The 22,954-nt window shown below is 38.0% G+C and overlaps 1 protein-coding gene across 1 annotated transcript in view; it reads left to right on the top strand.

Moving 5' to 3' along the window:
• MAP2K5 (mitogen-activated protein kinase kinase 5) overlaps window positions 1–22,954 on the top strand; it is a 133,675-nt gene that overhangs the window by 5,592 nt on the left and 105,129 nt on the right. The window contains exons 3-7 of the mRNA XM_009321445.1: window positions 4,680–4,749; window positions 8,375–8,415; window positions 9,154–9,221; window positions 11,952–12,000; window positions 17,081–17,145. Of these exons, the coding sequence (XP_009319720.1) occupies window positions 4,680–4,749; window positions 8,375–8,415; window positions 9,154–9,221; window positions 11,952–12,000; window positions 17,081–17,145 (293 nt within the window). The remainder of the gene's footprint in view (window positions 1–4,679; window positions 4,750–8,374; window positions 8,416–9,153; window positions 9,222–11,951; window positions 12,001–17,080; window positions 17,146–22,954) is intronic.

Raw genomic sequence — 22,954 nt, 5'->3', positions numbered from 1 at the left:
ATATATGGACATGCTTGACTTTTTAAAAAAAAGACTAGTACACTTACTGATCATATCATAAACATTAAGAGTAATGCATCTTAATGACTTTTGCATTAGGTATAGTGCAGGCTAAATGGACTATCAATTTCTTGTATTTTTTATGCAGTACTTAAAGTAACGGCTCATTAAAAATGAACCCCTGGGCTCTAAAAATTTTTCAAAATCTACTTTCATCTGGAGACTGTTTCACCCCTCCTAACAGAAGAGTTTCATTGTAGCTGCAGGCTCAATATTCATAGAGGATTTAAAGACGTATTTTCTGTTTTTTAGTATGAGATACATGTGTGTCTGTGTGCCTTTATATACACAGATGTGTGTAAAATCTCTGTCTAGACACCTATAAATATAAAATCTCTCTACAGAAATAAAGTATTCGGTTACTTACTGAAACAAAATAATTTGAATGTAGCTTCAGTGTGTCTTTCATATTGCAGATGTAAGTGAAAAAAATAATTTAACATTTTCTTGCTTATCAATTTCATTTGAAAGGAAATAAATGGGTATTTTCTCGCTAAGCCAGACGGACTGCTAGTTCCTTACAAAGTGCACTTCTTGCAATATTAATGGCCTTAACTTGGAACATATCAGAAACAAGCCCTGTTTAGTACCATTCGTAGGTGGTTTTGGTGGGACTTGGTTCAGTTCAGTCCTCATCATCAGTTCCCCGTTGCAGAGGAAGCAAAGCAGGGACATGCTTGGATCACCTACCTCTTACCCGAGTCTCTTAATGGATCCCTCTCGGGCACATACTCTCTAGTGTTTGGCAAAACAATGCAGTTCCGTTGTTGTGAACTTAGCGCGTAAATACATCAAACAATCGATGTTTCCTATGAAGGAGGCTCATGTTTTCTAGGCTCCAGGAGGGCTTCCTCAGTGAAATTCTGATCCTTTTGATATCTGCAGAGATTGTACTATTTCTTGCCTTGTGAAGGCCAGGGTGGACGTTCGTTGACTGGAAGTCTGCTAGCAGACCCTGGTTCAAAGAGACTTTAGTCATTGCCCATGACTTAATCCTGAGGTGAAAGAAGTGCAGGTTCCAGATGCTGGTGATTGATCTCTGTGAAACTCAAGGGGTTTCTTAAATAAGCCCCTCTCATGCAGTTTTCTTTCCAGAGGAGGTGAAACCATTGTATTACAAGTTTGATATTAAAGAGCGTAAGACAGTTGTGTGAAAGAAAGGAAGAAAAATCTTGCTGCAGTCAAGGGGGTTTTGTGCTTGTTTGAGGGGTTTTCTTGTTTTGTTTCATACAACTAGATCGCTGGTGATGCTTCCCCACTGGAATTCCTTGTGTTTCTCGATTTTCACACACACACACCCCCCCATAAAATGTCTGCCATTTCAGCTGTTAAACTGGAAAACTTGAATTTTCCTGGCACAGTCTTAAGATTAATCACGCCTTTGTAAGGTCATCTTTTTGCTATGCTTCCAAGCTTACTGTTAAAGTTTCAGTACATTAGAGTTATGATTGCTCAACTCTCTGCTTTCCCTTAAAAATTATGGGATGTCTGTAAATGACTTCTTTCCGATTCAGCAGCTTTTCTTCTCTGAACATTTTCCCTTCAGTTTTAAACTAGTTTTCTGTTTGAGTGTTGCATTGATGGCTTAACTTTCAAACATCCTATAGGTGTCATTTTGGGATATGTTTATGAGAAAACAAATGCTCTTAGCCTACAAGAAAAGGAATGAATCTACTGTGATCTTGGAGAATATACTAGGGAAGAAAAATACTCATTTTTGAGTATTTTGAGGCCGGCAACAAATATTTGGATGATTGAACAGTTGCTAAAATATTTCTAGGAATTTTGACATGGTGCAGTTTGCCTCCAGTTCTGTGAGTATTCTCCAAAATGAAAGTGAAGGTTTTTCTTTCAGTTTAAGAACAAAAAAAATTATTCCCTGATAATACAGATCTCTTCAGTGCAGGTATGACAGTATAATTGGGGAAGATGTTTTAAATCATGCATGACCTCTTATCTTTAGGTTTTTTGGTTTCTGAACTTGGCAGTAAGTTATTTTGGGCAGTTCTGGAATGATCTTAGAGTATGCAGAAATACTTTGTATTATGCCTATGCAAATATTGTGGAATGGTAAATAAAATTATTTTTCTGTTGTGCGTTGCAGTTAATTAAAGACAAACACTGAGTAGCAGTGGAGTTGCACTTTAGCTGTTGTCTTGTATCGGTATAAAAAGGCAGTAATTTTTTTGACAGCCACTGATTGGAAAGTTGCTTGCAGCTTTCTGAAAGCAAGGGGTACATGCTCTGGATCAATAACTGGCAAATTTTCCATTAAAAAGAATACCTGAACAACGTTCCAAATAGCCACTGGCATCTTAATTTTCCATGGAAACCTCAAATGCTCATGTGTGGAGGACAAGCCATTTTCAGACAATTTTTCCAGACTACTTGTTAACAGTTATTGCTGTCCCAAAAGGTTGACAGCTTACATGATTGATATTTCATTTACTTGTCTTCACTGTTTGAGTAATGGAGAGGGCTGTGGGTTTTTTTCTCTCTCTCCCTCTATTTTTTTTTTTTGTAGGAAACAGCCTCATGTATGTTTATTTTAGTTTATTATTCTAGAGGGTATGTAATATATGTTTATACTGTGTATATATATGTCTTCAGGTCATAGAATGCCACTAGTAAAATGGTAATTAAAAAGTTTGTTTTTTCTTAAGCAATTTTGGCCCCCAGTGGAGCAGGAGATTCTTCCACAGCTCCGTAACTCTTACACGTAAATGTGTACTGGTGACACATTTTTATGAAGGGATATGGGGACGTGGGGGAGGATTTGGCATGTGTTATTCATGACCCCCCTGAAACAAAATAAGTCTATGGGGTAGTCCTGACTCCTGAAAAGCCTCTTGATCATTTCAAAAGAGTGGGCTTTTGTAATGAATAGCTTTGCTCTGTATAAGCACAGTGAAAGCACGTGTCACGCGGTTATTTAAGATGCAGATTTATATGTTTGTGCACTAATATGAATGAGATGCCCCGCTCAAAAATCTTGTGGTGAGATTTTAATGAGGGAAACGCTTTTAGCAGCAGGCGTCATACTAGATGTACACACAGGAGGTGGGGCTGGACAGATCCTTAAACTCTCAGCAATTCTCTTCATAATAGTTTTTTCACAAAAAGGAAATTTCTTCCTATTTCTTGACATGAATGTGAAAAACAGAAGCACTGAAAAACTTCTGCACGTAAATTGACTTTGTCCATCTAACATTTGCTTACTATAGTTCATATGTCTAACCCCATTGTAAGAGGAAAGAAAATGTTTTGTAACATTAGGTAGCTAATAAACTTTTGTCTTTTTTAAGTTGCATAACGCAAGCTTTTTTTGCTTATGGAAAACCATTGGTGTGAGTGAAATACATGTGTTTGATTTCATAGAGACTTAGACTTTTTTTCTTGTTGACATCCATTCTTGCCAGTTTGAGTAATAGTATCGCAAAACACTGGTAACAGTGACACGCTGAAGTCTTAGACCACACTCGGCTGGTGAGAATTAGCATGAAAGTCAGTGGAGCTACACTGATTTATGCCATGAAGATCTGGCCCACAGCCAGCGTATTTGCTTCAAAGATGTTAGGTGGTTGCAAAAGAAACGTGTTTTGTGATGTGTTTTCAATATTTAACACATCGTGATGAGAGATGTGTGGGTTATAGACAGTAAACTCATAGCAAGGTCTGTCTCCTGCCTCAGGATTGTCTGGTCGTAATGTTAAATGTCCTGTCTGGTGAGTGTTCAGTGTTCCTCAGGAGTGAGGGTCAATTAAAAAGGGCTAGTAAAGATTTTGATTTATTTAATCCAGATGTTTATTTCTTCATTTAATGCCACTTCTCATCCTCGTGCCACTTCTCAGGCTTCCTCATGCCACATTACGTATTTTCTGTCTTCCTGGGTCTTGATGTTCTCAGATACTTTTACTGTTCCTTTTTGTCCCTTCTTAGCCTTTCTGTATCAATAAACTTCCCCTCGCCCCCCAAGACCACTCTTAGCAGTCCCTGTAGAGCCCAAGTGCTGTGGTCCGAGGTCTCGGTATGTCTGCGGTGGCTTTCTAGTAACGCTGTGCTGCACACCCTGCTGTGCATTAAATTTGTACGCTGAGGGAATGCACGACATCTCCACTTACGTGGGATGTGGCCCCAGCTGCCCTGACTGTGCTTTAGCATTGCAAATTCTTGGATAGTTTCCAGATTCATTTCTCCCTTGGAGTTTTCCTGATTGCACAGTTTTTGCCTATATTTACAGTGTTTCTTTGTTTCCACATTTGACTGGTTTTTCCTGGCTTCTCCAGGTGTGGCAACTGCTGTGTTTGCTGTAAACGTTTCATTTGCTCACTCTTCTGAAGCATTCCCAGGTTTCAGGTGGGCCTGAAACTCGTTTAGCTGAGCCAGTAACAGATCCCTGTGCTGGAGTCAGTACTGTGCTGGGCATCGCAGCCCCTTGCTTACGTTCCTCCATTGCCGCTTTATTGTGTGAACATTGCAAATGGTAAGAAAGCATTCTAAAGGCTGATACGTACTATGGCAATTTATTAAAAAAAACCACATTGAATTAAACAATCCATAAATGCTCTTACTACTATTCATACATTACTGATTAATCTCTTTCTTTAATCTCTTTGCAGTATTACTCCACTGTAATGGAACAGCAAGTAAATGGACAGTTAATAGAGCCTCTACAGATATATCCAAGAGGTAATGCTTAACAAATTCTAATCAACAATGATGATATCAGTAAACTGTTTCATCAACAGTTATGTTTTCGGGAGGTTTAAATGCACATAACATGATGTTTACCTCTTAATAATGAATTCTTCTATCCAAATTGTGGGGAGTGTAGTGAAAGCTACATTTATTGCATATAAAATAGCTAATTTGCTGGAGTAAATTAGACTAACAAGATTTGTTTTGCATTGTACATATTTATGTACGTTTAAAAAACTCATTGGTGATGGTTCTGCATGTATTCAAACCAAAGCAGATGAATAACTTAAGTTTTGGATACTTACGAAAATTGGGTTTTGTTAAGATCTTTTAATAACATTAATCAGTCTAACAGACTTGGGGAATGTGACCGTCATTGTTCATTTTGAAAATGGGAACATGTCTGTCACAGAAGCTCTATGTGTGACATATTTTATTTGAGATTTGGGCACTTAGAGATATCAAAATGATCGCTAGTACTTTAATAGTTCTCCTGAACAGGGAAAGATGTAATCAATTATGTGGGCTGAGGCAATTAAAAAATAGGTCATCTACATCCTGAACAAAAATCCGTAGGCAGCTAGTTAGGTTTTTGGGAATGCGCTGCTCTTTCTGAACTCAAATAATGGTTAAAAAAAGACTAATATATTACATAATTCCGCTGATTCATTCAGATGCTCTCACTATCCAGTCTTTGAATCTCTGATTCTTAATTGATGAAACAGATAAGGTTTAAATTCTCCAAGTAAATCTCCCAGCAATAAATTAATTGAAATAATTAAAAATTAAACTCTTCTCACTTAACTGATATTATACAAATAATCATACTATGAGTTTCCCAATTAAACATTCTAGACTTCCATTAGTTACAACTCTCTGAAGTTTGAATTGGGCAATTAACCAACAGTCTTCTCAAACACATGCTAATAAGGTCTCAAAAGGAGGCTGGGTTTCCTGGTAGTTTAGTATGCTCGTATGGAAGAGACTTGAATTCAAGGGGAATACGGAGATTTTTTTTTATTGCTCAGGCTAGCAGAATCTGATTGAGGGGAATATCTCCCAGATAATTCGAGCTGCGGGACTCCAGAGCAATCAGCAGTCGAGATGCGTTCTCGTGAGACGAGTGCAAGGACAGCTATGAAGGGGGAAGCTGTGTTCTGCCCCCTTGCCTCTTCCCAGGCTGAGATGCCAGGGTCTCAGCCTTTCTCCTGAACCTCTTTCTGTAGAAGGCCATTTAATTACTGACATACACTCTGTCTGAAAACGCTGACCACCACTTGCAAGAAATAAAATGCCAGGCTTTCATGTGGCTTGGAGAAACTGATACAGTGGATGATCCTAATAGGTGGGGAAACCCTTCTTGGAAGTACAAGGCAATTAGATATATTTCCCCTTAAGCAAACAGTTCAAGGAAGTTGTGGCAGGAGGTGCTCAGTAGCTGGCATGCCTGAGTGTTTAAAGGGACATTTTGAGGTTACAAATCAGGCTTAACCTTCTTTTAGAGTCTCCTTTTGGGTCATTCCTGAAGAACCAGCCACGTAGATTCCTGCTCCTGCTGCTTTCTCCTTTTTCTATTTCCTTTACATCCAAGGATAATCTTCTTTGACTGTACAGACTCAGAATTCATCTCCGTGCTGCTGAGGGTACGATCCCCGTGTATTATCTCCACACTTTCACCATTGGCTCAACTGCGCACGTGTCTGCTGGGTATTTCCTCGTAGGTGGCTTGCCCCTTACTCTGAATTGCTTCAGAGCCGAGTTGCTGTTTCATCTTTCCAAATCACCTTCTTAAAACATCTATTCTTTCTAGTTTACAGCTTTAAAGCTACCCTGTGTTCCCTTCATACCTTCATATACTGCCTCTAAGTTCTGCTGCCGCTTTTCTGCAATATTGAACAAAATGCACTTTCCTGCCTGTTTTTTTTCCTATCTTCTGGCATTTAAAGTTCTAGTCCTGTCTCTAATGAACACCCCAAATTTTGTTAGCACAAGCACTTTTCTTTCATGCCCTTTTGGCCGTGTCCCTCTACATACTGCAGTTTAAAGCCCCATCAGTAACATGCAGCTTTTCTGCCTGTAATTTAAGGTTCTCTCTTTTTAAGAGCTTCCTTTGCAAGCCCAATCTTCCTTTGAGTCCTTTTCCATTTCTGCCTCTCTTACTTCTGAGGAAGCCTCCCAGTTGCCGTCTCCAGTCAGCTTCCGAAAACTCGTGTCTTCCATAAAGCCTGCCAGTAGTAAATGTCCATGTGCCATCCTGTGTTACCTTGGCTGTGCTGTATTCATTTGATAATTTAAAGGTCTTTAAGGGGAAAAAATGGTATTTTGTCTATTTTTTAAAAAAATGCATTGTTGCTGTCTAGGTAGTAAGAGCCAGAGTTCTTTTTTTGTACTGGAAATAAACCTCTCTATGCATAAACAAGAGAGTGTATGCATACACACACACATATACATATCCTGTCTATGTTATATATGTGTATACATATCCCATCTGTGGAATGCAAGGTGAATATACAATTCAAATATATATCATAAAAAATATTATTCTTTTAATATCTTGTTGAAAATGTTGATTTTAATCTATTGGAAAAAACATAATATGCCTATTATTGTTTTCTGGTTTTTTTATGCCCGCAATATCATAATATTTTTCTTCTATAAGATGCACATTCTAATGTCATTTAAAGGCACATGGCCTGGCCCTAACTGATGTGTTTAATAACTATCATCTGTGTCCTTCTGACTAATAAATAGTTCTGTTTCCTGCCGTCAAAAATTGAAGCGAAATGCATGTGCATCAAAGAAAGAGAAAAATCAAATTCATCCCTCCTCAGACAATCAATCAAAAGTGACAGGCCCTTTAACATACAATTTGTAGGGCACTGTAGTTTTAAAATGGGAACTGTCTGTAACATGTAGCTAGAAGCCTTTGTGACTTTAACATTTGACAAAAGCACATCCACCGAATAGAAGAACAAGGCAATGTATAGTTCGAGAGACTTCAGGAAAATACTTTCTCCTCAAGCAGCATGTCCCTCTGTAAACCTAGACATCATAAGAAGATGCCGCATTTGCACATGTGTCCAAAATGCGGCATTTTGTATTGCATTTATCCAGTATTTGGCTTCTTGAGAGTCACTGCTCTTGCCCCTGCCATGTTTTTTCCACATTTAAAACAAACCGCCTGCATTTGACAATATGACTAATTCATGATGTGTGGCAGCTGATCCCTTTAAAATACGTCTTGCAAATATTTTTGTTAAATGCCAGAAAAAATACAGCATGTGAAAATATAGTGACATAAGATATTGATTTTAATTTGAATTACAAAAAGAATCTGATAATTTAAGCCACCAGTTCTCTTGATTTTGATGTGTTTTAGGCAGAAATTAGAATTTATATTACATGGTGTCAGAAAGCTCTTAGCATTTATAAATGCTCACTCCTGCAAGTTAAAAATCCTGGTTCATAATTCCCACTCTGGGTCTTGTGAGGCACTTTTCAATCATTTCTCTCTGCTAATTTTGGTGTCACCCTCATTTCTTTTTAAAAGATTCATTTTGAGCAAATTTGTAAATGGCCCTGATGTGTTCTACAATTTAGTCAATTACTGTTTCAGCCTGCAAGCCTCCTGGGAAACGGAACATACATGGCCTGAAGGTACGAATTTCAATAATTGTTTCAGTAAAGTTAGATGGATTTGTAATGCTGTGTTCCACTTATTGAAATGTCAAATAAAACTGCACTTTCTTGAGCTCTGACAAGCAGATTTTTTTTTTTTTTTTTTTTTTGGTGAGGGTGGGAGAAGGATTCATCTGCTGGTGTTGGCTGTGATATCTATATATACAGTTTTATTAAAAACAGAATTGCCCTTCTTTTTGTTTTTAACCTCTGTTAATAAGGTTCCTAAATTTTAATATTCAGTTTATCAACTAATGTCTGCTACTACTTCAAAGAGTTTAAAAAAACCCCACCATATTGATTTGATTTCAGTAATTTATCTAAGTGTGGAAGACACTGCAATGAAATTCTTTTAGGTTGTTCGATTCATTCAGGTATGGTTATTGCTTCTGTAATCATACCCATTTTGAAATGCAGAAGACTACGATATATTAAATGATTGTTTAGTTTTTAAAATGAGAATAAATGGTGGACATATCATCTCTTTTTTTCTGTATTATTAAACTAAGCGTTTGAGATGTAAAGATAGTATATTGTGGTCCATGAATTATATAGCCTGCTAACCTACATACAGGCAAGACCTCAACCATCAGCATGCCTAGCAACAAGCTAATTAACCTTCGTAGTGAAATGAGAAATTCATGGCAAATTACAGGTTAATTAGAATGGTGTCCTCTGAACACAAACGACTGATAAAGATTCTTTCCCTGCCTGCAGGTAAATACGCGAGCAGGGTCTGCTAATAATAGCAGTTCGGCAGTCTCGGATTCCCTTCCAAGCAATAGGTAAGAGTCAAGAGCGGGAGCATATGTTTTATTTTGTTTTCTTTTATTAAAACAAAATGGAACCTTGTGTGCGGTAGTTACCAACGATAAGCTTGATGTTGAATAACTTTTTCAATATGACTACTGAGCACGCAGGAGTGAAGTGGGGAAGACGAAATTACCTTGATTCATGGATCTTGTTAGACTCGTACTGCTGGTTCTTCAGGAGAATTATTTTCTGCCGAAAGAAATAAGCCTTTACTGGGTTTTTCAGATGGCTTTGTCCTTTATAAAGCATTGAAATACTGTTTATGGGTGAGCTAATTTGTTTTAGTTGATCTAATAATCACTGTCTATGGCAAGGTCTGTACGTTCAGGTCTTCGTTGCTTATGTCATTCCAGGATTCTTTGATTTTAAAATTTGATATCCAATTCAGTAGGTTTATTATTGTGGGGTAAGGTTTTTGAAAAATCTGAACAGCTTAGCTGCCCTGTTTCATGCAGTTTCAGCAAAGTTTTGGATGCCATCTCCCTTATCTTTCTCTTTAGATTCCAGTCCTAATTTCAAAACCCATCTTAAGATCTTAAAATGCAAGAGAACTTTCTCCTTTTTCCTAGAGATCTGTTTTTAAATACGGGAGCATTAAGATCCCTTTTATTACATGAGTTGTTACAGGAAAGTGTTCTGCTCAATACTGATGTTAAAACAAACAAACAAAAAAACCCCCACAAAAAACCTTGTGTGTTCTTAAAAAGAAATAAAAAAAGTCTTGTTCCATCCTCTTCATATAAGAGCATATTTGAAATGTGGGAATAGAAATCTCTGGAGGTCCCTTTCAACCTAAATTATTCTATTATTCTAATAAGCATATAGTATTACATTTATCCGTGCATCAGCATGCTGCTCCCTTTTCTCTCCGAGAGCATTTTGAGAAAAAATTGACAGAGATGAACATGATCAAAGACACAATCATATTGCATTAAGCACGTTCAGTTGGCGAAGTGTCGGTACCCGTTCTGGCAGACACCGCGGAGTGCTGCAGTGGTGGGACCGTCCCACAAACCTTGTCTTTGCGTGGTGGGAGTGATGTGACGTGGTTACCCGTTGATGAGGAGGATGCCACCCCATGTGGTTGGCAGCAGTGCTGGAGTTGTGCTACAGTGGGTAGCCCCATTCAAGTACCACTAAAACCAGTTTTGACGCTCCCTTTAGTGGCTTTGCTAATTGTAGAGATAAAAAAAGAAAGCCGGTACCCTGTGTCAATCTCCTCTGGCAAAGTTTGCCCCCATCCCTTGGGGAAGATTTGCTGTGTATCGCAATGGTGAAGATCCTATCCAAGACTCTTTAAAGAAAATAAATCTGAATGTCTTTATGAACTGCAGTCCTCCTCCCAATCTATCATAGCACTGAACTAAATAAAGCTGCTTTCTGCCGCTGTTGTGCTTTGGCTTTCAGTACTTCCTGTACTTTGAGCTTGTTCTTAAAGTGCATTGAAAATGAGGCTTCTAGAAGATTCTTGTCACCTTATTTGGTGGTTAATTGCCATTCCTTTTCCGAAACCTTCTGCACTATGAGTTTTGTTTTTGAAGTAATTGAAAGTCTCTCTTTGTTTCATGTTCACAAATTGTTAGTCATGAAAGATGACAAGATCAACTTATGTTTCCTTGGAAAACTTAATTTTTCTTTAAAGTAGTCATGGGAACAAGAGGCCTATTAAAGAACAAAGCCACCAAATATGAAATCTGTGTTTTCACTGTTCCTGTTAATAATGATCTGTGATCAAGACACGTGCACATGCCTTTCAAGAATATATTATTTTGTACTTTTTTTTTTAACTTCAGTAATAAGAGCATAACGTCTCTTTGAGATTAAGTTTTGCAGGCATACTTCTACCCCGGCAGTTTGTTGTGTTGAACGTACAAGGAACAGAGTTTGTCAGGAAAGGAGGTGAAGCAGTGTTTTGCAAGTGCGTGGAAGTAGTTTGAAGCCATTAATAGTTTTACCTACAAAACACACCAAGCTGATAGTTGTCATTGGTTAAAGTTCTCTTACTAGGAAAAAAAATAATATGGGGCGTTCTGCCTAATGTAAGACTGCTGACACAGGAGCAGTTTCTCCTGAAAAAGCACAGGGACTGCAGCAGCAAGTTGCCTTGGAATGGATGCACATGGCAATCTGGACTCGCCCCTCAATTTAGGCATATCCCTGAGATGCCTAAATCAGGAGTTGTACTCACCTGCTCACCATGCTCCAATCTGCAGTCAGGTGAGGTAGTGAGGCATCATCAATGGCACACTCTTCTGCTGCAGATTTATAGAAATTATTGAGGGATAATGCCTTAGGGGGTTTTAAAACAAGATGAGGCACCTGAAAACTAGATGTGACCCTTATTTTCATGTTGTTTTTTGAAACACCTGGTGTGTGAGAGTATCTCTTTCTCTTTTTCTTCTTTGAACTGACAAACCATAGGTTGTATCTCAAAGGGTTGTATAGTCAGGTATCTAAAAAAGCTAGTTTGTAAAGGTGAAAAATATATTGATTTTCTTAAATGTTCATTGCTTCTCCATGTCTGCTGTCTGCAGTTTGAGGAGTAGCTATAGTGAACATCAGTCAGCATTGCTAAAGTTAAAGCTGTTCAGAATATGCAACCATGAACTTAACCTGATGGCTTGTTGTTTCTTATGGTTTCACTTCATTTTATAGAGTGAAATAACACAGTTGTTAAAAATAATTGCCTTTTATATTTTCAGCTTAAAAAAGTCTTCTGCAGAGCTGAAGAAAATACTTGCAAATGGTCAGGTAGGTGTACTGAATTGAGTCTTGGCTACATACATGTCTTGTTACTGCCTAATACTGCAGTGATTGGCATACCACAAATAGGTGGAGAGATGCTTACTGCTCATTTAGTTGTAATGTGTTCTTTTAATACAGAACTGGAGGGACCATGAAAACCTTCATGATATGAATGAGTTATGTGTCCTGGTTTACTTTGATTGGCATAGCAATTTGCTTCCCATTTCTCAAAATGTGCTAATCTGATTTAGCTCCAGATAGATTGAAGTACCTCACACATGTTGCGCTGCTGACACAATTTCAGGGAAGTTAATCAATTTTGAATAACTAAGTCAACTGCTCAGTTAGAATGACCTTCGTCTTTTTTAGGGCAGTAGATGCTTAAATATTTAGCAGGTTCTTGCAAGGAACTGCTCTGTAATATTTGGACTCGCCTTATGTTGTAGCTTCTTAAAAAAACAAACAAACAAAAAAACCCAACCACAAAAAACCCTAAAACAAAACAAAAAAAAACCCCAAACCCAAAGTTGTAGAAAGCTGTCTTGTTACTTTCTCTTCCTGCTCCAGGCATTCAGATTCTGGCACCCAGAAGTGAAAGGTTTAATGTAACAATTGATGGACAAGTGGATGTCCTGGACAAACAGAGCAATCGTTCTTACCCGTTTTGAGCTGAACGTATGGGCAGGCTTGCAGTAGCATAATGACATTAAATATACACCGTTAAAGTAAACTACCTTAAAAGAATCCCAGATTCTTCAGCAGCAACATAAGTATGTTTTAATGTTTGTCATAGAGAAAGCCCTTTGATAGCCTTGGAGGCAGGCACCTGTCCATTGCGATCAAGCTTGCCTATTAGGCTCTATTGACTGAGACATCTGTGTCACTGCAAATAAAAGACTCTTATTGATTTTCTTAACTGCTGTTCACTTCCCCTCCATGTTTCGAAGGCTGAAATCTTAATTATCTCAGATGCGTATTCAGTGCCTTCACACAATGACCTCTCCAAGCCTCATTGGCATTTCATGAATCAAGTAGTTGTAGTTGAGCGTGTCAAGAAGATAAAGGCAGGTCTTCATGCTTGTCCTTCAGTATCACCTGTAACATTGTGGTCTAATAGATGAGAGTGCCCCTCTAAAATGTGAGTCAAACAGCCCGCTATTGCAGCCTTGCCTGTTTGGCACTGAATCCTTTGAATACAGCTTCAAAATGTATTTTTAAGCTTGTCAGCGTTCCTTACGTGCAGATGTAGTATAGTTTAATATTCACAGATTGCTACCAGGCAGATTTGTTAATGTTTCAAAATTTTAGCTTAAAAATATATTTCTCTGGATAACTTAAAATTGTGTAAGTACCAGCAGCATGCTTCTGAGCTTTTAAAATGAAGTTGATATTTACTTCAATATTACTAATTTTTTTTAAGTAGAATTACTGAGTGTGAGTAAAAGCCATCTTTTTGTGATTGAGTCCATAAGCTGTATTTTGCATTTTATTTATTCTAAGTAATAGGAATGAGTATTTTGTGTGCCCTGCAGTAGATTGTTACAGATTTCTTTCCTGCGTAGTAGAATTTTAGAAAGATACAAAGGAACCAAAACTCTTATTATGATATTAAAAAATGTTACTTAAACCCATTTAAAAAAAAAAAGTAAGTTTCGATACTACCTTTTAGTCACACTGCTCTGGTAAGAGTTACACTGCTTTCTGTTGAGAGAAAATGCTTTTTGTTATGCTGCATTGTGTTCTGCAAATTTGGTCACAGATCTGTAACTGGAAATAGGTTTCTAGTTGTAACTTTAACTTTTCCTCCTTTTGGGGGATGAAGTCACACTTATCATTACTTAAATATGGGTTGGGTTATTATTTTTTATTATTTTTTGGCAGTTTATGCTTTCAGGCATTCATAATGATATTCCTCTAGTAGTTTCCATTTAGGTTTACTAAGGAATTCATATTAATCATTAAAAGAAGGGGACATGATTCTTCAAGATAATCAAATATTGACAGGTTAGAAATAGCTTTCTGCCTAGGTTCATTGATATAGGTGATGTGATATAAATATTTATTTCTTTTCTGTCACTCAGAGTAAATGCCACCAATTGATTCAGCATTGATATAGTGTCAACAGTTCATAAGAAACATTTGACTGGCTTGTGTTTTCCGATTAGTCTCTGCTCTATAAAGTGGGATTTACTAAATCTCTTCAATTGTCTGCTCATAGAGTGTGACTGCTTTCTGAAACCATTATTGCTTCGATTCGTAAAGCAAAGGTATGGCTATAGGACTTTGCCTCTGTCAGGCCTCTACATATAAAATAAGGATTAATTGGGCATTTTGTTTTTAATGATTTACAAGAGATAGACACTGATTTCTTTCAAAAACAGCAGGTATAAGCAAGGGATGTTTTGTTTGCTGATCCGTAATTGAAGTCTGTTTTGCTTTTTCATTAATTCTGTTAATATTGGCATCCGATCAAACTTGGCTTTGCAGGTTTAATATTCCACTCCATACTGTCGAGTTCGTTGTTATTATGCTATCATTTTATGATTGAGAATCCAGTTTTCCCAGTAAAATAAATAAATCACCACACGTTTTTGGCATCTTTATTTGAGCCAGTAAATCACACTTTATCTCTCTATCGGTTGCTGGCAGATACTTGCTCCACCCCAGTCTTCCTATTTCACCCTGGGTTTCTGGTTGCTCTTTGTGCCTAGAGACGAGCGGTGCTGGGCTGGCAGCGGGTGCGAGTGGTGCAGCATCACAGTACGGCACTGCTCCTATCACTGGCTTTTAGGGAATGGTGTGAAGAAAGTACTCTCCTTTTACCAGTTAGCAAAAAGCAGGAGGAAAGAGAATACGCTTTATGTCTCTGGTTCTGCTCAATTTGTTGCTTATAACTTGTGTAACTACAAAAAAATTATTCTTTTTTCCCCACAAGAAGCAAAGATACAAGTATGCTCGTAGCTTTGTGGATTTGTTTGATTCCTCTGAAGAGTTTTGTGTGTAAGAACGTTGCTGGGAATATAGGAAAGAGATGTTTGTTGTTACCTCAAAGACTGGAGAATTAAAGTCCTCCAGATTAGGAGAGCAGAACTCCTTAAACACAGTATATGCTTTAAATTAATAAGTACTGCAGTCTGAGAGAAATTTTGTTTAGAGCGAGGGATCCAGTATAGATTCTCTCTATATTTTTAAACCCATTCATGAATTATTGTTCCTTATGAGGTGTCTTTTTTTTCTCTCCCCTCTATTTGCATTTTCTGATTGATGCAATAAGCAAGATAGCTTTCAGTAATAAAATAAATTTTCATTTTCATCATAAACCTTGATACTTGAATGGGCCATTTCATACCCTCTTAAGATATCTGGCCCAGGTTTAACTACAAATAGGTAATAATGTAGAGTCAACTTCTGCTTTGAGGTATTTTGAATTTTCTCAGAACTCAAAGATTTTGACCTCACTGGAAGAAATGCATAGAGGAAAAGTATTTCCTATGAGAAACAAGCGTGCTTTTTATTCAGGTAGTGAAAGGAAAGAGCACAAATTTTGGAGTTCATCATTTCTCTCTGTAAAACATATTATTTAAATCAATTAAATATTCCATTTTCTGGTGCTAAGACATGCTGAATACTGACTCTTTAGGGCATTTCAGCTTGTTACCATCACTTACTTGTGCCAGTTGAAGCCAGGGGCAAAGTTCCTCTTATCTTCACTGACGTCATGTGAAAGGGGATGCTTAAACATGGCTTAGTAACTGAAAGGCACGTGTCCCTGCTGAATTTTAAAAGCCATTTCAGAAGTTGGATAAATACAGTTAGCTTATGGCGAGGTCTGTGTGGCCCTCACCGCGGTGCTCATGCTACTTGAAACAGCTAATTTGAAGCTATCTCAGATGTGCTTACGTGATCTCTAATCACATCAGTGATAGCAGACCAGAGGTATCATTAGGGTTTTTTTGATGCCTTTTAACACACAAAAATGACAGAAAGTCTTTAAGCAGCCATATCAACTCATGTAAAATGTTTAACTTTGTATCCCATCAAATATAAATGGTTAATAGAAACAAGTTAATGATTTGGTAACAAATTCCTAGGAAAATATCTCTTAAAAATGGGATTTGCCCAGACATTTATTACTTACAATGATCAGGCAACGGAGGAGATCTTTTTGGAATAGCAAATGCATGCAGCCCAGAATTTACTCTCATTAAAATATTTAATTTCAAGTATGCATGTGCATTCCAAAAATGTTTGTAGTGATTTTTTTTTTTAGTAGGTGGTTTAGCTGGAAGACCAGTATAACTGTATTTGTACAGGAGAAGGTTGAACTGTAGTTTTACATTTGAATTGCTCATCCAGCAAGGTGATGTATAATTAGCTTTTGTAAAATCCATATCAGAAAGATCCCAAATTCCAGCATTTGCAACGTACAGTGCTTGTATCAGGCTTCTCAAGTATCTGAGGATATCGTCATATCGGGAGAGTTGTCCCAGTGAGCAGAAAGATTGAGGCAAGCAATTAGTTGTGTATTTCAAGGAAAATAATTTTTATTGGATAGCAATTCAAGACTTTCTTTTTCAGAATATTTGCTTTAGTTAAAAGGTATATAAATTAAGCACTCTGAAGGAATCCTACTGACAGAACTGTCACTCAATTAGTATCAATTATGCTGATTCCAGAATAAATCATAAACTTTTCTAGCCATACTTAAGATGACAGTTTTCTGTTGGATTGTTTCCATTCACCTCCAACTTTGGCTTCGGTTATGTGCAGTTCTGGAGACCCTTTTCCTATCAGTATCTGTGACCTGACCCTCTTGAGCTATATTATATCATTCCATTTTGACACCTTTTATCAAACTTTAATGAAATGACCCAGGCAAACAAATTGTCATTAAACTTTCCATCACTTTGTCCCTTGGTATCGTCTTTTATAAATTGGACAGCAAATGTTGTATTGATCTTCTCGTTCTTGCAGCTGAACTTGAAATGACCCAGACTGCTTGTTGTTTATGGCCTAGAGTTGCTTTTCCTTGACATTTCCATCCACAGCATGACATCTCTTTTGTTTTTCTTTCTTTCTTGTGGAGATGAATGAACAAGACATACGGTATCGAGACATCCTCGGTCATGGCAATGGAGGCACAGTCTACAAGTGAGTGTTGAATTTCACTTAAAATGTTTGAAAATAAAATTTAACAGCACTCTTCCTCCCTCCCCCCCCCCTTTCATATTTGTAGTGAGATATAGGTGGGCCATTGCTGCTATGCAGAAAAGATTATAAAAGAAATTCTTAATGCAAACTTCTTAAGAATTCTCTTTACGTATTTACAAGGTATCTGCTTCTGGGTGCCGTGAGGGCTGGTGCATTTTTAGTATCTTTTTAATGCTTAGCTTTGAATCCCTCCTGGGTAACAAGTTAATGGTTCACAAGTGGAACTTGAAATGTCCTGAAGCATAATGAATTGCCTTCAGTATTTGCAATACCATTATTTTTGCTGGCTCACCACACCCTTTGCTAGCCCAGTACTGGGAATGACACCAGTGGGATGTGATGACACCATTGCTCTGCCTTTCTCTAGCAATTCAAAACTAGTAAATACCCCTTTCACTGTTGCAGTGACTTCACTCCCCTACGAGCAGCTTCACACACAGGCTGATGAATATATTAAATGATAAACTCGCCCAAATTTTGGTAGTGAAGCTTATACCCTGCAGCCAGTATTAATTTTAATATTGTAAAGATTATAATGGCAGAGATATAGTTTTCTCGACAGGAAAGTCTTTCTCATGCATAGTGCAAAGTTTAAACTACATAATGTAATATCTGGTACTTAATAGTCTGCAGTGGTGTATGAAAAATATTCCACTAGGAATTAAGAAATCCATACTTTGTAAGAAAGCCCTGAGGGAGTAATAAAGGTTTCCTCCAGAGAGCTATTTACCATATACAGTAACCCAGCATCCCATTATGATTTTGTTTATACCTTAGATATTTTAACTTTGATATTAACAATTTTTTTTAAAATGTTTTAAAAGCTACGGTGCATTTAGTTTAGTTTCTAATTGGCTGCCAACATTGCAAAATGACTAGCTTTGGTCTCCTTGCAGAAGGTTTAATGAAAATGGACTTCCAAAACCTTAAAGGGACAAATCTAGTCTTTGAATGGACTCTTCAGAAATCAAGTTAGCCTTGTAGATGTTCGGAATGTAGTTCAGAGATCTCATTGACGTTCTCTTGTAGAAAGATATTCCTAGACCAAGAAACTTGCAGAAACGGTGTTCTTTTCTTACTTTATAATAAGACGGATTTGAGAAGAGCGTGTGTTGAACTTCACAGCTCAGTCACTGACTGCTTGGTGTTTTCTCATTTAGAGAAAGTTGCTTCCCTTCCCCGTGTACCGATGGAGGCTCTGGGAGTGGATGTAGGTGGGAGAAGCATCGCAAAGGAGGGCCACGTGCTCTGATCCCTGTGGAAAGCACTTGAGACACAGTTAGGGAAAAGGAATATCCCACAAAGTGAGGGAACAGTGTGTCATTGTTACCCAATTTGGGGTCATTTTCTTTAGAGAAGTAGCTGAAATAAGGAGCTAGCAATGCAAAATCATGAACTGCCAAAGGCGGCCATACCAGGTCGTACCAAATGTCTCTCCCCTTCATCCTGTGTCTTACAGTGGCCAATGGCCAAAGTCTAAGGGATGTAAACCAAGGCAAGCGAATGTGTGCTTTGCTAATCTTTTGCGCTGAGGATCTGCTGAACTTAATGTCTGTTTGTCAACTTGCGTCTGCCCTACTCGCAAGGAACAGCTCTATTCCACATCTGCTGTGTGTGCATGGTCCCTACAATGAGGCAGTGCTTTTAGATGCAGAAGGCGGTACAAAAACGTCGCATTCTTCTGTAATATTGCCACAGGCATAATATGTATTTCACATTTCATAAAATTCATACAGGAAATTTGGATAAAATGCTATGTAAAGCCAAACTTTCACCTTTTGACTTCTTTTTGTATTTCTGAAGGGTAGTATAGTTACGTGCCTGCTTTTTGTTTAATATTTTTACAAAAATGTTTTTCTCTTGTGATGACTACTGCTTTAGTAAGAGTCTGCAGGAGTGATGAAGGAACAGAGATGTGAACACTCAAGGCACAGAGGATAATGGCACAGGAGGGAATGCATAATACTTCTGGCATTTCTTCTATGTTGATTTGCTGCATTGTGTGGGCTGATGGTGTGATCTGCTTCATTAAGTGGTTGAGCGTTGCATTTGCCTGCAATTTGGAAAAGTAAAAAACTTTACCTGTAAAAACATGAGCCCTCTTCTGTATCAGGGAAATATTTCTACCTTTCTTTTTCCTTTTTATTGCCTTCATATTTTAAATTAGCAGTTGCAGTGACTTCACAGTATTTTCTCTAGTGCAAGTGTTATTCTGCACTGCTCCAGGGAATGTGCACCGTTTTTACGTGTGGATGCTTTACACGTTCCTGAAGTTTGACTTACTTTGCAATGCAAACAATAGCAGAATAGAAATATGAAATACGGTTTCCTCCCAAAACTGGCTTCTAAGCTATGCGTTCCTCTCTCATCTTCCTGAATTTGTTTCTTGGTGCTGGATCGAAGAGTTGTACCAATTCACTCTTTCATCCCTGGAGGGCTGCTGGTTGCTGTCGTTGCAGGGAGTTGGCAGTTACCGTGCCGCGGTGATGTGCTTTGGGCAAAGCACAGAGAACTTCCTACCTTGCAACAATCACCTCTTCGTAAAGGGGGGCCTGTTCTCCCTCGCCAAAGGAGTATCTGTGCTACACAAGCCAATAAGAAATTGCAAAATGGAATACTTACAGGTAGCTGGATTGCAGTAGTCATAGATAGCAGCCCACATATATTTTATTCCAGTAAATCAATGACCATTTGTCAAATAAAATTAATTGCAAACGTTTGGCTGTTTTCCTCTTCCAGCATGCCATGCTGTCGGTTTGTTTCAGAAGAGGCTGTGTGTAGTATTGATCTGAATCTAAAAAATGAGAGTGTCTATGTGGTATCTTTTTTTCTTTCTTTCTAGCTCTTTATACTAAGTCATATCCATTATGGCAATGATATATTATCAGCATTCAGCAAACAAGATAGCGTGTCGCAGGTCGCTGAGCAAAAATTTTCGGCCTCTCTTTCCATGTGAATTAACTACTATTGAAATAGTTTATTGAGATTGAAGTATTGATCACTTTTCATGCTAACCTTGGCTTAAGGGGGGAGAGGGGAGGTGGTTTTGTTCTCTTTGGAAGACGCTATGTTTAGTTAGAAAATGTATTTCATTTATTTGGGTTCTTTACAGCTGCAACTGTTTTATTGCTTAGAGAAGAGGTATCTTAGCTTTATTTTTATGACAGTATAATTATACTTTAGAAATACACTTGATTACTGTGTGTAGCAAAATTGTTCCAGTATATTGGCTTGGCCAATATTGCTATACAAACAACTTTTCAGTCAATTGAGTCTGGTAAAAAAATCAATACTTTATAGCAATATTTCTAGTGAGAACTTGCTGAATCTAAATGTTTTTCCTGTTCTAAAAGGAAGGGATTTAATAGTTGTTTGACTTCCTATCTTTCTCCTACCTTTTGATACACTATTTTCTTAATTAAGGAATTATAACAATTCTAGAATTAGATACGGCAAAAACAGTTAATTATTCTTGCTTTCTGATTGTATTTTCAAAAATATGTGAGAACCTATAAATAATCCCAAACTGTATATTCAAAAAGTATCTTTGAATATACAAACAATCAGAAAGCAAGAATTCTTCCACTGGTGCACAGTGGGCAGTGTGTACCCTGTCTTGAGTAAAGATTGTCAAGTGATGAAATCTGCTGTAACAAAGACTGAAAGCATCCTAGTGTCTTTCTCTTCTGTTTGCCAGTTGGTGTAGGTAGTTTACATCATTAACTGGGATTTCCACTTTCCATGGAGTATTGTAAGTCCAATTCTTTGAATTTTTGGAAGCTCTCAGCTGCCATTATTTCATGGAGATTTGCACCCTTCCTGACAAGAGGGCCCTAAGACTGTTACGCTGGTGGATGTATGACCTTCCAGCTCTGCAACAGACTTTTATCAACTATTTTATAGGAGCTATAGGTAGGATGGAGAATGTACAGTTCGGGCTGCTTCACAGCAGAAGAAAACATTTATATACCAGTGCATCTATTGTATTTTCTTAAATTGCTTTTTTGGAATAAATCATTCACTGGTAGGTCCAAAAGACATTTAAAGTATGTGCTTCTGTGCTGCATCTTTTAGCTCTATCGTTGGCTGCAGAGCTCTGAGAGGCTGTTTTGATAAGATTGCTCCTTCTTGCTTCAGTGAAAGAAGGTTAACATTTTGGTTTGTAATGTGATGTATACACTCTGCCAGCCAGTCTCAGGAGTAGCTACATTAAATTGTTTAGACCAAAAATCCTTAGTTGTGTATATTTTGAACCTAAGGATTATGAAGTAGAGGTATTTATCTCTGGCAAAAAATTACTCTGTGAAGTCTCTCTCACATGGCATATCTAAAACATCACAATTTCCTTCCTTTATATACAAGCAAAAAGAATATTTTTTTTCTCGTTTTGTGTCTTCTAGTTTTTGCTTTGCAATTGTAGCTAATGAGAAGTGAGATGTTCAAGGAACTTTAGGGGATGGTATAGCCTTTTGTGTGCCTGGGTTTCTTTTTTTAAATGTGTTTTGTATGGTTTGTAAATCTTTGGATTCTGTTAGAGGAGTCTTCAGCGGCAGCAAGCTATACTGCTCTGTATACTGAAATAAACATAAAGGCCCAATGATGCCGTAATTAATTTGTGAAGTTACCTAGTATCTGGGAGAGATGGAAGAAAAGGGAGAATCGGTTATCATCTTAGCAAAATGCTGTTAAACCAGACGGCTTCACTTTAAGTTGAGTAATTGGGAGGGAAGTGGCTGTTGATGATGTACCACCCAGAAGAATTGTATAGCTAGGGAAAATACGAATAAATACGGAAGCTTAATTTGTTTAGGCAATTTACTTAAGCAATTTTGCTGTTCGGTTGAGTTGTATGTTCTAGCATATGCCTGTTTCTTTATTCTCTATCTCAGCCAACCTTGGGGTGCCCCATTAGCACATTAAACATAGTGCATGGCAAGACAGCTGGATCGTTGCTATCTCTTGCAAGACAGCCTGCAAACTGTGCCTTGCGAGTGTATTGCAGATCCTCTAACACTGGCAGGGAAAAGCATTGTCAGTTCTGGAGTGAGGAAGCTGGAGATTTAGCTGTGTTTGAGAGTAAGGGAGGTGGAGGTGATTTAGCTCCATTTGCTGGAATGGTGATGGAATAGCCGGAGTTTATCACTGCCTTGAGGAGCTTTGGCTCAGCAAGGTATTCTCCTTGTGGCTTGTCCCATGGCTTCTAATGCATGACACTGGTGCTGTCATGAAGGAGCTCCCTCAAGAGGGTCCCAACAGTCCCAGTTTGTTCTTCAAAAGCGGTAACTATCATGCACCTCAAATGTTGCGGGAAGACAGTCTAAATCTAAGCAGAGCTGTTGCTCTCCTCTCTTCGTTTGTTTCTGGTTTTCTGTATGAATATGCAATACAACAACAATAATTTGCTCCTCTTTAAAATACTGTCATTCACAGATTATTTTGGCCCTTTTAGCAAAGGAGGCTAGTGTCATCCTCTGCACACGGCAGAGGGTAAATGGAGACGGAGCGTGAAATGATTTTCCCAAGGTAGCAAAGCAGCGACAGAAGCAGGAACCGAGCCCATCTCTGCAGGTTCCCAGCCCGGAGGACTGCCAGCCGACCCACGTGGCTTCATTTGTGTTGTACTTCCCAGTGGAGGTTCTCACTACATTTTTACACGTTGCTTGTCCCAGCCTGGTGCTTGACGCAGCTCTAAAAAAAAAAAAAAAAAAAAAAAAAAGACGGGTTAAATGTTTTTTTTTGTTTTAAAAAA

The sequence above is a fragment of the Pygoscelis adeliae genome, unplaced genomic scaffold (genome assembly GCF_000699105.1).
Source record: "Pygoscelis adeliae isolate BGI_AS28 unplaced genomic scaffold, ASM69910v1 Scaffold13, whole genome shotgun sequence".
In the NCBI taxonomy this organism is placed as follows: domain Eukaryota; kingdom Metazoa; phylum Chordata; class Aves; order Sphenisciformes; family Spheniscidae; genus Pygoscelis; species Pygoscelis adeliae.
Note: the sequence above shows the minus strand (reverse complement) of the source record. Positions and strands in the feature narration are given on the sequence as shown.